The sequence below is a fragment of the Drosophila eugracilis genome, unplaced genomic scaffold, assembly GCF_018153835.1.
Source record: "Drosophila eugracilis isolate 14026-0451.02 unplaced genomic scaffold, ASM1815383v1 contig_90, whole genome shotgun sequence".
NCBI classification, from domain to species: domain Eukaryota; kingdom Metazoa; phylum Arthropoda; class Insecta; order Diptera; family Drosophilidae; genus Drosophila; species Drosophila eugracilis.
Genome location: NW_024573812.1, coordinates 4,780,985 through 4,794,577, shown reverse-complemented (window position 1 = coordinate 4,794,577; position 13,593 = coordinate 4,780,985). Strand labels below are relative to the sequence as shown.

Below are 13,593 nucleotides of genomic sequence, written 5' to 3'. Positions count from 1 at the left end.
GAGTAGCTTTCGAGGCAAACAGCTGATTCCATAAACAGCTGTTACGCCGTAAGCGCTCTTCAACACTGCCCGGCTGAGGTGCCGCAGTTTCGTTGCTTAATTTTATTCGGAATTAGTTTAGTTTTAAACATATCGCCCGCCCTGGACCATTAATATTAGCATGTAAGTGAAAGTGTGCTTTACACTAATCTGTGTTCTACTGGACAGCGGTAGTGGACGGAGCAGTGAGATGTATAACCCGCTGATGTAACCAGAAGTCGGAAAGAACAATATGTGTGCAATTAGGAATTGGTAATTGTTAGTCGAAGGAAATATGTTTTCCAAGAGTTTTCCCAGCTGTGTGTGATATTGATAATCGGAAAGGTATAACTTTTCAGTCATGAGAGTTGCTATGGCCTGGTTTCATAACCCTGCCCCCAAAAACCCTGCTTATCTCCCGGCTCTCAAATACACGTGTGCCTTTTTCGGGAGCACCACAACCTTTGACCTCCTCACCCCCTTTTTCAACTCCACACCCTATATACACAACAAAAAATATATATACAAAAAGGGAATTGATTCAAGAGCAAACAATTAGCCAAGTGCGCAACAGTTCCAGGAAATGTTTACACAAATATTTCCCAATTTCGAAGTGCTAAAAATAAGCACACAAAAACCACAACAGTGCCCCTTTCCTTTCCCATCCCCTTCAATAATACTTTTCCGCATAAGCAGTGCATCCATTTCCATACTTAATCCCAAGGGCTGCTTAGGCACAGCGTGTGAGCTTAATTTCGAACTTAGCACTTGGAGAAAATGGTGTTCCAATTGCCTTGAATTTCTTGAAATTAAAATCCCCAAGAACTTAAGTAATGATTCATACTTTTACCCAATGAAACACAATATTGCCTCATGTGGGCATCATCTGATTTTTGCCTTTCCTCTGACTTTTTCATTCATTAATTATATTATATAATTGATATAAAATTTCCATTCCCAAACATTTGTCGAATCATTGGATTTGATAATACATTAATAAAGTTAAACTGTTGTTTAATCAAGATCCTAAGATCATCTTGTATGGTTTAGGACTTGTCCTACTAATCAAAGATTATTTACATTTTAGTGGTATCTATCTTGCTATCTAGATGTTTAGATATTGTGTTTACCCACTGAAATTTTTGGAACCATTAATTGTAAAATAGCAAACTAATCTTCAGAATTCTTCACAGATGAACACTTTATATTTGAAATTTCATCGAATTTTTCTTTTGCTAAACTTTTCTGAGGAAAGCCTTTAAAAAATTAGACGTTTGATGATTCACTTCCATTAAGAAAGACAATACAAATTGCTAAACCCTTTTTCCCATTGTGTACTTGCGTTAAAATGTCAAAATGTCCTATCTATACGGTAGAACATACTATACGTATATTGCAGGAATTGTTCCGGGCTTATCAGCGATTGGCAGCAGCCTTTGATCTTTACCCTATCGCAAAAAGCCACGACTATCTGGGGAATATCTATATATTCCGGCGACTTCTTAGCCCCCAGACGCTCGTGCTCGCTGGCCGTATCTAAGCGATAAATATTTCCCGTAATTATGCACGATCGCTATTTGTTCGCCGAGCGCTTTCAGCAATTGGCATTGACTTACAGCGCCTATTCTCGCCTCTGTTTGCCGTTTGCCGTTTGAGGCCTCTCCGCTGCCAATACCGCCGTCATGGTCATATTCATATGCCAGTGCAGTGGCTCGATGGCCGTCAGTCCGCGGAGAGATTCGATCGAGTGAGCCTCGCGCTTCCCCAAAACCTTTCAAAATCTAAAAAAAAAAAAGTTCCAGTCCGAAAAGTGAAAACTTATTGTCAATAGGCCAGTAGTCGCAGGTGCTAACTGTAACGGTAAACATGTCAATCGCTTTTCGGGTTTGGGCCACAAACACACGCATACTCTTATCGGTTATACAATATAGACGCGTGTTTTTTTTTCGGTAGGGGAATCGGTTAGTGGGCATGACCCACTTATGGGTGAAGACGCTCCCAACCTGTCCTAAAATACTCCACCGTACAAAATGAATCCTATTTTTATCTGAAATTAAATAAAAATGAAAAAAAAGAACTAAAGACAATTCCAGTTTTAGGATCAATGAATGATAGTTAAATTATATATATATAATTTAAATGGTAGTTATCAATAATAATAAACTTGTTTCTGTTTAAAGAATCATTGAAAAGCGATTTATAAACAGTACTAATTAAAAACAAGATTTTAGCAAGTGTACTAGCAGTTAAATTTAAATGTTATTTTATTCCGTTTAGTGACTTGTTTTAAGTAAACTTTTTTATTTTTACAAAAGATATCTGCATCAACAACTTGTTTAGAACTTAATTTATATAATTAGTACTGAACGTAATTAAATTAACATGATTCTAAAATAAAATACAAATTCCAGGAAATATTGCTAAATCAAATTGGTTTTAGCACTGGTTCATTGCTATATATCAATATTAAACATGTAGCTAGCATATTCCATAGATTAGTACATTATTACAACTCCCAATTTTTTATTGTGTAGCCACAGCATCCACGCCCTCTGTCCCTTTTGGGTTTTGGGCTTGTCGTCTTGGCTTACATTTATTGTGATGCGTGTGTTTTGGTTTACTTTACTTTGGCTTAGTGTTCTCTTTTATGAAGTTCGACTGAGCGAGGGAAACTTTCTCCGCTTTTGCCACTCTCTCTCTTTCGGTCTCTCAGCCAGAGGGAAATCTGTTGGTCCCCTTGCCATTGCCAAGTCGGCGCCACTGCCTCGAAGACTTTGATGACTTCTTCAGCCCAACTCAAAGTCACTGGCTTACACACGTCCAACGCAGCTCGAGCGTGCAACAGGTTGTCTCTGCCCTCTCGTCCAATTTGTAAGCATTATAAATACGCCGTGATTGCGCGGGGAGAAAGTTTCCCAATGCCAATTGGCAGTGGAATTCGGGCCACATCGAGAACTCTGCTTAAATTAAACTCAGTGCTACTTAAAGAACCTCCAAACATTAAGTGAAAACTTATGATTTTTAGTTTCAGTTGAAGTATAACTTTGCAGTTAGAACATAAATTTTGTAATTTGTCCGGTTTTATATCGAAAACATTACTAATCATTTCTCACAAAAACTCTCTTACAGAGCTCAGGATTAAATAGATAACCGGTAACAATCATGGCATCCCACTGGCCCCAGAACGTTGGAATACGCGCCATCGAGGTGCTATTTCCCTCCCAATACGTGGACCAGACGGAGCTAGAGACCTTCGACGGTGCCTCCGCGGGCAAGTACACAATTGGCCTGGGTCAGGCCAAGATGGGATTCTGCTCGGACCGCGAAGATGTTAACTCGCTCTGCCTGACGGTTGTGAGTCGCCTGCTGGAGCGGCACCACGTAAAGCATTCGGAGATCGGCCGACTGGAAGTGGGAACCGAGACCATTGTGGACAAATCCAAGTCAGTGAAGTCAGTGCTGATGCAGCTGTTTGTTGAGAGCGGGAACACCGACATTGAGGGTATAGACACCACAAACGCTTGCTACGGTGGCACGGCAGCGCTCTTCAACGCCGTCAACTGGGTGGAATCTTCCAGCTGGGACGGCCGCCTGGCTCTCGCAGTTTGTGCTGATATTGCTGTGTATGCCAAGGGTGCTGCGCGACCAACTGGCGGAGCTGGTGCGGTGGCCATGCTAATAGGTCCAAATGCGCCGCTGGTCCTGGATCGTGGACTACGGGCCACTCACATGGAGCATGCCTACGACTTTTACAAGCCGGACCTCAGCTCTGAGTATCCCACTGTGGACGGAAAGCTCTCTATTCAGTGCTATCTATCCGCTCTGGATACTTGCTATAGGTTGTACCGCAAGAAGTTCAACCAGCAGCAAAAGGACAGCACGAAGGAGTCGGCCAGCCTGAGCACCTTCGACGCCATCCTGTTCCACACGCCCTTCTGCAAACTGGTGCAGAAATCTGTGGGTCGTCTGAGCTTCAATGACTTCCTGCTGAGCAGCGAAGAGGAGCGAACGAAGCAGTTCCCGGGACTGGAGCGATTCAATAGCTCCACTTTAGAAAGCACTTACTTCGATCGCGACGTTGAGAAGGCCTTCCTTACGCAGTCTGCGGATATCTTTGCCAGCAAGACCAAGAAATCGCTGCTGCTAGCTAACCAGGTGGGCAACATGTACACCCCGTCGGTGTACTCGGGCCTGGTGTCACTGTTGATTGGAGAGCCGGCCAAGGAATTGGTCGGTAAACGCATTGGAGTATTCTCCTACGGATCCGGACTGGCAGCCTCTATGTACTCGATAAGTGTGACCCAAGATGCTGAAGCTTTTGAGAAGTTCGCCTCGAAACTAGACTACGTGCAGCCGCTGCTTAACTCACGCGAAAAGGTTGCCCCTGAGCAGTTCTCCGCGCTGATGGAGGTGCGAGAGAAGAACAACCATGCGGCGCCATACACGCCCACTGGCAGCATTTCCGCCTTGTTTCCTGGAACCTTCTACCTGAAGGATGTGGATTCGCTGCATCGACGCACCTACGAGCGGACGCCAACCATCAGCAATGGGGTTCACTAACCCCGGGCTATTGGTTCTTTTGGTTTGGTTCTGGTTTCCAACTTGACAATAAACTATCTAAACTATCTCGACCAAACCCATGTAAGCTGTAGCTGTAGACGGTAACTAATTATAACTGGTGTGATCCCAGGGGTCGCTTTACTTTCTCTCTTCGTATCCGGGTCCTAATCGCATATACATATATAGTACTACACCAATTATTTATACATTGCTTGCGAATTAACTCTTTCATCCAGTCAGACCTTATTTATACCATGGAACAAGTCTTAATTAGCGTCGGTACTGCAATTTATGCCTATAAATGTACAATACTTATACCTGTGTGTAAGGCACACAATCAATTGTTTTACGAACAATAAAAATCAACAAAGTCAAACAACCTCTTCAATTATTACCTCTTGTTTATTATCGGAATTAACCTATTACACATCTCATCTTCGCAATCTTGATGGGCAATATGGAATGATGGGTACAAAAAAGAGCATATTCGATTTGATGGCAGCGGCTTGTTTTGCATATCTTCAGATTACAACGCTGTAAACTTGTAGAAAGTTACGCCTGAGGTCGATAGAAAATATAAATTAATTAAGGTCTGGATTAAGTTTCGCGACAAACTTTACCATTAGGATTGACGCGTGTGATGAACTGACTCTCTGATTGGAAGACTCCCATTTTATTGCTGGCATCGTATAGGTCCTGCACTCTATATCCCTTGGGATTGTTCAGTCCGAGATCTTTGATTGTGAAAGGGATCCTGTAGGGAGCTCCATCGTCCCGACGACTGACAAAGGCCACAGCATACGAGTGATGTCCACTCTTGGCCACCGGTGTAATGGGTCGTTTCCAGACTTCTATTTGGTTACGGGTTAAGACTCGACGTCCCTGGATGCCGAGCTCATCTTGGTCCACTGCAATAACCTCACTAGTAAGAAAAGTTCTTTAGCATTAAACCAATAGGAAAACAATGAGACAACTAACCGATTCTGTAGAATATCTCTAATCTCAGGACGCACTGCGGCCAGATCATTAGACATAATAAGAGGTGCTGCCATTATCGCCCAAATGGCCATCTGAAGTTTGCTCTGATCGTAACTTAAACCATAGTTTCCCAGGAGGAGCATATCGGGATCGTTCCAGTGTCCTGGTCCACCATGCGGCTGAATTCTGTCTTGGTTTTTGGCAAAGTAGTCGATGATCTGCATTAGAGATTCCAGCGAATCATCAATATCGTCCCAGTTGCGCCACAGATTACAATGCTTCTTGAGAGACTCATAATCAGGCATCTCGCCGGCATCCTCTTGATAAGCTGGCCAACTGCAGGAGTACACCATCGGACGACCTGTTTCATTCAATAGGCGACCAAACTCTGGATAACCTGTTGCCATGTCGCTGATATTGGCATAGCAGCCATCCAACTTTACATAGTCCACATCCCAATCTGCAAAGGTCTGGGCATCCAGCTGCATATGCTTGATCACTCCTGGATAACCAGCACAGGTATTAGTTCCATAATCCTGGTACAAACCAAACTTCAAGCCCTTGTCATGAATCTGTAAAATAAGTTAATGTAATGGGATTTCTAATGAATATAAATCTTATAAATTACATGATCGGAAAGAGCATTTAATCCGCTGGGAAAACGCTTCTTGTCTGGCACAAGCTTTTGGGTATCGTTGTCGCGATGCTTCTCCAGCCAGCAGTCGTCAATGATGATGTATTCGTAGCCAGCTTCGGCGTATCCTTCGGAAACTAAAAGATCAGCATGTCTCCGGAAAAGTTTTTCACTGAAAGGGGTTCATAAAGAGAAAAACTTGGAGAATTTGATTACAATTTGGATGAGTTTCGGCTTCTACCTGATGCACTCGTCAGGATAAAGTTGACAGTCAGTCAAGCAACGGAAACTGAAAGTAATACGAAGGTAAATCTCTTAGTATCACCGAAATATTCAGTAAAATTTACTTAAACTCTAGAAATATATGTTAGTATGTTATTATATGTATTGTTATTAATAATCACGAGAATGTAGACTCCTAATTAAAAGAAAAAACAAATCTAAACACTTAGTAACATGATTAATAAGAATACAAGTTTACTCACCGCTCCCAGGACATCCAACCCATGGGTGGCCTGAAAGTAGAAAAATTCAATTTAGTAAAACAGAATCCAATCAGTATTAATGCTTACTTGAGAGCTAGACCATTATCGAGTCCCAGTGATAGTTGCAGAACCTGTAGCAGGAGGATCCCGCCCAGAAAGACGCCCCACGTTCTGTACATTGTCAGCTATTGGCACCGACTGAATCCTGGCCTTTGGTCTGCCAGGGAATTTATATTCTTCGTTGCGGCGGCACTCTAGATAAGTTTGTTTGCCCGGGCCACCTGAAGATTTGGAGGAAGGGGAAAATAGGAGCTGAAGACCCGGCAGAAGGTTAGTGGCTAATTGCTATTGCAGTGGAGCACACCCATCGACTGATTGGTGTGTTCGCCGGGTGGAACAAACAGCAGGCTTTTTTTTGATTGCAGGAGGAGCCGGTGCCCCTCTTATCACGTCAAGTTCACAGCGATCATAGGGAGCAAACGGCGAAAAGCGCGGAGAGAACGGCGGCTTACTGATATGCTTTTGTTGTTCAATTCTGGCGCTGTTTGCCAACTAAACTGGCCTACAAAACTGGGGAACTTTCGGGTAGCACAGACTATGGGGCTAGTGATGGGAAATATTTTGTAACTTCCTACGTATATATAAACATACATATTCTTCATGTAAGCTATAATAATTATAATTGATTAATTTGTTTATTTTAAAATATTTTTATCTGCCAAAATTGTATATGTAGCTTTAAAGAAAAAAAAAATAACGCTTTCTAACGGTTTTTATTACATACATATATTTTAACCGTAACTAAATTCAAATTACTTACAACATAAAATTATTAATATATTGGATGGTGAATCTTGAAAAACAAGTTAGCAATATTAATTTAACAAAACAACGTTTAGATATAAGATATATTATAATGAATACTATATAACTTTGGTCATTAAAACAATCAGTACTTTGTAGGTCTTAGAATTTTACCTGTTCCAGCTCTGAAAGTAATGTAATTATTCCCATCTGATAGTGACTACATACATACATATGTACATATTTACTTTCATGTGTTTTGCTGAGTTAGCCAAATGCAATTACAGAACCAAGTGCCGTTGCACTCCAATTATATTTTTGACCCAAATGTTACCTTATCGCATTTCCACTTTCAGATAACGAAGATGACTAATTAAAGCCGGTGTTTTGTTATTGATTTTGTCATTCACTTTTTTGTAGTTTCTATGTTATTGCTTTCCAATTACCTTTTAATAAGCTCATTCAAGTTGCGCGGATTTTTGCTAAATATAACCCTATCTGCGGCTTAATAATAGCACGGAGCCAGTGTTGAGTAACCGAAGTGAAAAAGAATAATTTAAATATTTTAAATATTTTAAAATTTACTTTGTTTTATAATTATTTAAATTAAGAAATTGATTATCTAATTATCCTATTTACGATCATAATAGGTTTCTGTTCATGTTGGTGAGAATATTTATATAAATTTTATTTAATTTTAATTTACGACCTATTTACGTTACTTGAAAAAACTCTAACGCATGCCTCCTGGTCTACAGATTTCATTTCATTCTTTTATATAATTTTAATTTACGACCTATTTATATTACTTGAAAAAACTCAAACGCATGCCTCCCGGTCTACATATTTCATTTCTTAGGAACAAGATATCACTTTTTTGATGCCTGTTCTACAAGACTGTAGCTTTAAGATTATTTTATTCACTTTGTCAATTTTGTCAAAAACCCGCAATGTTATTTTTAAAAGCTAACTGCCTTATGGAGTAGCTTGAAAGTAGCTAATTTTGACATCGACATCAGCTGTTTTCCAACACTGATACCATAGGAAAACACAAGGAGGGGTGACACTGGTTGTTTTTGGCGTGTTTTCGTTTGATTGAATTGCAATTTTAATTTTTACTTGTCGCAAAGGATCTTGAACATGGTATTCCAATTGCCCACGACCACCGCCGCTCCGGCAGCAGGTGCATTCTCCTTCTCCTTCGGCCTGAACTCGGGAACACCCGCTGCAGCCGCGGCTCCAGCAGCACCAGCTGCCGTTCCCGCCACAAAACCAACATTCTCATTCGGTGGCCCTACAGCTACCACCGCTAATGCTGGTGGCGGAGATGCCGACAATTCAAAGGCTCAGGCACCACCTGCATTTGGTTTTGGTCTTGCAGCACCGGCTGCAGCTCCTCTTACGCTGGGCAATCAAGCCGCAAATCCTGTGTCGACTTCGGCGGCAACGATTGGAACTTCCGCTGCTCCACCTGCTTTTGGTGGCTTCATGTCTCAGCCAACGGCTGCGGTAGCGCCAACCTTAGCTACTAGTACAGCGAATACAGCAGCTCCCACCACAGGATTGCTGGGAGGCACTGGATTAGGAGTTGCCAAGAGCACTGCGGCTGCGCCAACAACTTTGACAGCAGCTCCAGCCGCTATAGCGCCGATACTAGGAGCAGCAGCGGCTCCCACTCTAAGTACAGGCGGAGCTTTTGCCAATCTAACCACTGAAACCAAAACCACAGACTCTTCTGCCGTGTCTACCGCTTCCCAATTGTCCTACAACCAACTCGAAGAGCATATCAACAAGTGGACCCTAGAGTTTGAGGAGCAGGAGAAGGTATTTACCGAGCAAGCCACTCAGATCAACGCTTGGGATAAACTGCTTATCAGCAACAATCAGAAAATTGTCGAGCTCAACGATGCCGTGAAAAAAGTGAAAACCGATCAACAGGTTCTTGACCAGGAGCTTGAATTCATAGCTACTCAGCAGAACGAGCTTGAAGATAGCCTTGCGCCACTGGAGAAAGAGTTCGTGAATCTCCCAAAGGTGGACATGGAGCGCAGCCAGACTTATTTGATGGTGGAGAATCTAGATACGCAGCTAAAGCAGATGTCTGAGGACTTGAAAGAGATCATAGACAACCTAAATGAAGCTAACAAGGGCCAAGACACCACTGATCCGATCATCCAGATTGGCAAGATCCTCAATGCCCACATGAGCTCACTGCAGTGGATCGAATCACAGTCGTCGAACATCTGCAAGAAGCTGGACGACATCGGGAAGATTCAGGATACCCAGAAGAGAGATATATTCCGAGCCCCTTACTAAATATTAGGACCTTAATATTTGTTAACTTAAATAAAAGATTCATTGTAACTACTAAAAAAGACATGTTCTTATAATGCCTTTTTAAAGTATTTAGTTTTATATGATTATAGAATCTTTTAGTTGTTTTTCCCTCCACATAAAATTACACACTTTTTTACATTATAATATTTTATATAAATCATACAGCCTTCAATTAATAACTCTTGAAGTATTTAAGCCTAAAGAGCGGCACCTTTTTTCCCTTAGTGGCCAGGGCCAGGAAACTGCTGTGCGGCGAAAAGGCCATTGAGGATACATAGCCAACGTTTTCGGTCTGTGCCGGGAAGTTTGAGAAGACTGTGGCACTGGGGAAGTGGGCCAGCTTTATGGTGTTTGGTGCCTCAGCAGAGCTCATTGCCAGCAGCTCGGATGAGTGATTAAACTGTAGACTCGAGATGCTAGTCCTCAGGTTCATGAAGCGCTTCTCGGGCTGCGGGGCTTTAGAAGCGAACACGGTCTCGTAGTCGTAAATGTTGACTACGCCCTCTTCGCTGCCAGTGGCCAGAAGGCGTTGATTGGGCGCCAGTTGGATGCACTGACCATTGATGCAACCGTCGTCCATGAAAATGTGTTCAATGAGGTTCTGTCGCAGGTTCAGAACAGTAACATTGGAACTGGAACCGCAGACCAGGACTCTTTTGGAGTCCCCAGACCATGCGAGTCCTTTCACATTGCCCTCCTGCTTGAAGCTATGCAACAGCTCATTTGTGTTGGCCGTCAGCAGATGAATGGCTCCAAACTTGCCAGCACTGACAATGAATTTGCCACAGGGTGATACTTCAAAACGGTTCATAGTCATAGACTCGTCCGGTAGCGTCAGCTTGGTTTCCTTGGCTTCCAGCAGGTCGTAGGTGTAGTAATATCTTCTTACGGAACCGAAGAACGCCTTCGTGCCGCAGGGAGCAATTCTGGAGCAAAGCAATGGAAATTTTTTGAAACGCATGCTATGCAACTTCTCGTTCTTATGTCCGTCCACCGTATAGATGGTGGCTATTGAGTTTTCGCTCGCCACTAGAGCAGCAGTACTAGTTGGATGAAACTGGATGCTGGTGGTCAACCCTTCAGTATAGGCGGCTCTGTTTAGATCCTTAACTCTTTTGAAGTTCAGCGTTTTCTGAGGCATATCACTGCTCCGAGCTTTGCGGTCGATGAAGCCCACCGTCTTGAGAAGTTCTTCGTCGGAGGAGAGGTCTTCCTCGTCGTTGCCCTTCACCTTCTTCTCCGCCCACTTGGGTTGGTTTAGAGTGCGCTGGAATCGCGCCGTGAGGTACTCCTTGTAGGATTTGTCCTTGCGCAGGTGGTTCAGGGGACCTGTGTGCTTGGTGGCCCTCTTAACATCGCCCACTTGAATGTCTTCATCATCGGAATCCGACCAAGCGGCTTTCCGCTTGTCACCAGCTTTCTGCTGGTCGGGATTTTCCTCATCCTCGTCCTCATCTACGCTTTGCTGCCACTTTTGACCCACGGATTTGGCCAGATTGGTAAGGAATCGCTGCCTGTCGCCAAAGATCACCTTTTCCATAGGAACCTCTACATAGTTGAGTTCTTTGGCCTGGGAGGCCTTCGGAATAAAACGTTTCTTTTGATTCTCGCTCGGTTTTTTGTCCTCCTGCTTGCCATACAAGGCCATCAAGTCCTTGAGCTCCTCCAATCCATCACTGGACTCGTCTGAACTCATGGTGATTGCCGAAAATTGCCCAAAAATGCGTTTATTTACGACAGTTTTCGTGCTGGGCACAAAAATTTACACGTGCAGCTGGGCGGGAAACGTACTAACGCCTTCAAATCAAAATACCAAGCAACATATGAGTTATCGATAAGTGTTACCACATCGATATCAGAAGTGAATAAATATCAGAAGTAGAGCGCCAAAATTTAAATGTATGATAATAACAATAAATATTTAAAATAAATACAAATACAAATACATCATTTAATGCGTATTGTTTCTATTTCTGTTAAATCACAAATTAGTTTTTATAATAATTATATTTTTTAGTTATGTTCCATCCTAACTAAGAGACTAGGACTAGTTCGTTTCCTTGTTTTCAAGTTTTTGCTTCTTTTTGGCAATGGGTTCGTGGCATATCTTTAAATGACGGTTAAGGAAACCTTCATATCTGTACAACCGCCCACATCGATCACAACAAAAAGTGGGCGTTTTCTTGACCGGAACAGTTTTCTTTTGGTTCTCCTCTTGAACTTTTAGGTTTTTGATGCAATCGTCGCAGGCGTATCGACGGGACACCTGGCCAGGTTTAAAACAGGCTAAGAAACCCTTTCGACAGAAGAGACATTGGAAGAATTTGCTGACTGTGTACTCATCGTCATCGGATTCATCCTTGGATTTTCGCTCCTTCAAATGGCTTTCTAAATGGGTCCGATACTCCAGTTCCGTCTCGAAGTTGATTTTGCAGGCTGCGCAGCGTCGTTTTACTGGACCACTTCCGTGCACGAGCCGGTGGCTACTCAGGGATGACACAGTGGAGAAGGTCTTCTTGCAAATGCTGCAGTGCAACTGGGGCGTTCCTGTTCCATGAATCCCCATCGTTTCGAAGCGTTTTTCGCAGGCTTTAAGATGCACCTTGAAAGCACCGGCAGTTCGAATTCCATTTCCACAATACGGACAGGTGAAAAGGCTTTTGTTTTCCTCGGGAAAAACTTCAGTTTTTCGTTCCGCCAGCGGCTTTTTCTTACTCGGTTCCTTGCAGGGAGTTACGTAGACCCTGGTAACCATACCATTATTCTCCGTCACCGAGAGCAGAGTAGCTGGTTCCAGAGCCATAGGAATCCAGTCACTATCACTTGTCATGATGCCTTTTGTGTTTTGCCAGGGCGAAAGGTAAAAAGAAAGTTTGTCTGTCATTCTGTTTGATGGATAGAAAGTAGGTACTCGATACTCGATACTCCAAAATTGCCAGGGCTGGCAAAACCATACTACAAAAATTCTACCTTTTTTGAATTTTTGCGTAACGCTTTTAACATTTAAAAGCCTGAAGAACGACTAATGAATAATACTTTAATTCTTATCGAATCAGTTTAAGTAAATAAATCATAAAATATATTCTTGTTTAGTTACCAAAAAGGTTTATCAACCTTGAGAGGAACTCTAAAATTCAAGAACATGTCTTCCGAGTGTCCTAAATCCCCGCCCAACTCCTTCCATTGTGGTAAGCTTCGGATCCTTGCTTTATGACACGCGTAATGCGAGTCAAAATATGCAATTAAACAAAAACTTCTTGACTGGAAAAATATTTGCATAACTTGGGCAAACAAATGTCGGAGCACGTCGTCCTCGTCACCAGTCGACAATGCCGAGTTGTTGTTGAACTTGTCATTACACACGCACAAACAGGGAATACCAGTCATCAGTGCCACCCACTATCCACCCAACCATCTAACCACCCATCACCCCATCCTCCCCACCGGCGAGGAGGGTGGTGCTCTCACTAAAGTGTGGATTAATAGCTGGGGTGGTGCTGCTGCCAGAAATCAGCGCTCGTAAAATTTACGTAAAATTCATTAAGCGCAACAAAAGACGCTGGCTGGCGGGGAAACAGGTTGGGTGAAAAAAAGGGGGGCGGCTGCAATCGCTTAGAGACAAAGCTCTGCATAGTTGATAAGGCGCGTCCTTTGTCGGGTTGAGGGTGAGGTGTAGAGTGGGTGGTTCCTTTGGGTTGAGTGGCTAGGTGGCCGGGTGATGGCTGACATCTTGTGGTGCCCGCAAGTAAGTGTCTCCTGCCAAGTCAGGCGTCAAGC

General features: G+C 43.0%; 5 protein-coding genes across 7 annotated transcripts; 2 read left to right on the top strand and 3 right to left on the bottom strand.

Moving 5' to 3' along the window:
* Positions 1 to 36: 36 nt before the first annotated feature.
* Positions 37 to 4,966, top strand: LOC108112637 (hydroxymethylglutaryl-CoA synthase 1). 3 transcript variants are annotated; one of them, XM_017222747.1, is made up of 2 exons: positions 37 to 162; positions 3,148 to 4,966. In XM_017222747.1, the coding sequence occupies exon 2, from the start codon at positions 3,181 to 3,183 to the stop codon at positions 4,576 to 4,578; it is 1,398 nt and encodes a 465-aa protein (XP_017078236.1). In that variant the 5' UTR covers positions 37 to 162; positions 3,148 to 3,180; the 3' UTR covers positions 4,579 to 4,966. The 3 variants fall into 3 exon arrangements, with proteins under 3 accessions (XP_017078236.1, XP_017078237.1, XP_017078235.1); XM_017222748.1 differs by lacking the exon at positions 37 to 162 and adding an exon at positions 1,735 to 1,878; XM_017222746.1 differs by lacking the exon at positions 37 to 162 and adding an exon at positions 2,779 to 2,889.
* Positions 4,962 to 7,038, bottom strand: LOC108112639 (alpha-N-acetylgalactosaminidase). Its single transcript, XM_017222749.2, has 7 exons — positions 6,763 to 7,038; positions 6,676 to 6,705; positions 6,432 to 6,479; positions 6,185 to 6,362; positions 5,557 to 6,128; positions 5,199 to 5,500; positions 4,962 to 5,136 (listed from the first exon to the last, which is right to left on the bottom strand). Exons 1-7 carry the CDS (start codon positions 6,852 to 6,854, stop codon positions 5,105 to 5,107), a joined length of 1,254 nt encoding a protein of 417 aa, XP_017078238.1. The 5' UTR covers positions 6,855 to 7,038; the 3' UTR covers positions 4,962 to 5,104.
* A 1,470-nt stretch (positions 7,039 to 8,508) lies between these two features.
* LOC108113233 (nuclear pore glycoprotein p62) lies at positions 8,509 to 9,854 on the top strand. Its single transcript, XM_017223771.1, has one exon. It carries the CDS (start codon positions 8,620 to 8,622, stop codon positions 9,793 to 9,795), a length of 1,176 nt encoding a protein of 391 aa, XP_017079260.1. The 5' UTR covers positions 8,509 to 8,619; the 3' UTR covers positions 9,796 to 9,854.
* Positions 9,855 to 9,959: 105 nt separating this feature from the next.
* LOC108113232 (U3 small nucleolar RNA-associated protein 18 homolog) lies at positions 9,960 to 11,611 on the bottom strand. The gene has a single exon (XM_017223770.2). The coding sequence runs from the start codon at positions 11,510 to 11,512 to the stop codon at positions 9,989 to 9,991; it is 1,524 nt and encodes a 507-aa protein (XP_017079259.1). The 5' UTR covers positions 11,513 to 11,611; the 3' UTR covers positions 9,960 to 9,988.
* A 199-nt stretch (positions 11,612 to 11,810) lies between these two features.
* Positions 11,811 to 12,646, bottom strand: LOC108112438 (zinc finger protein 317). The gene has a single exon (XM_017222283.1). The coding sequence runs from the start codon at positions 12,644 to 12,646 to the stop codon at positions 11,864 to 11,866; it is 783 nt and encodes a 260-aa protein (XP_017077772.1). The 3' UTR covers positions 11,811 to 11,863.
* Positions 12,647 to 13,593: the final 947 nt, after the last annotated feature.

Excerpts from the sequence above, each read along its gene's own strand:
- LOC108112637 (XM_017222747.1), top strand. The coding sequence starts at position 3,181 with ATGGCATCCCACTGGCCCCAGAACGTTGGAATACGCGCCATCGAGGTG.
- LOC108112438 (XM_017222283.1), bottom strand. The coding sequence starts at position 12,646 with ATGACAAGTGATAGTGACTGGATTCCTATGGCTCTGGAACCAGCTACT.
- LOC108113232 (XM_017223770.2), bottom strand. The coding sequence starts at position 11,512 with ATGAGTTCAGACGAGTCCAGTGATGGATTGGAGGAGCTCAAGGACTTG.
- LOC108113233 (XM_017223771.1), top strand. The coding sequence starts at position 8,620 with ATGGTATTCCAATTGCCCACGACCACCGCCGCTCCGGCAGCAGGTGCA.
- LOC108112639 (XM_017222749.2), bottom strand. The coding sequence starts at position 6,854 with ATGTACAGAACGTGGGGCGTCTTTCTGGGCGGGATCCTCCTGCTACAG. Across the intron at positions 6,706-6,762 it reads GATAATGGTCTAGCTCTCAA|GCCACCCATGGGTTGGATGT; the intron begins GTAAGCATTAAT and ends TTCTACTTTCAG. Across the intron at positions 6,129-6,184 it reads TAAATGCTCTTTCCGATCAT|ATTCATGACAAGGGCTTGAA; the intron begins GTAATTTATAAG and ends CTTATTTTACAG.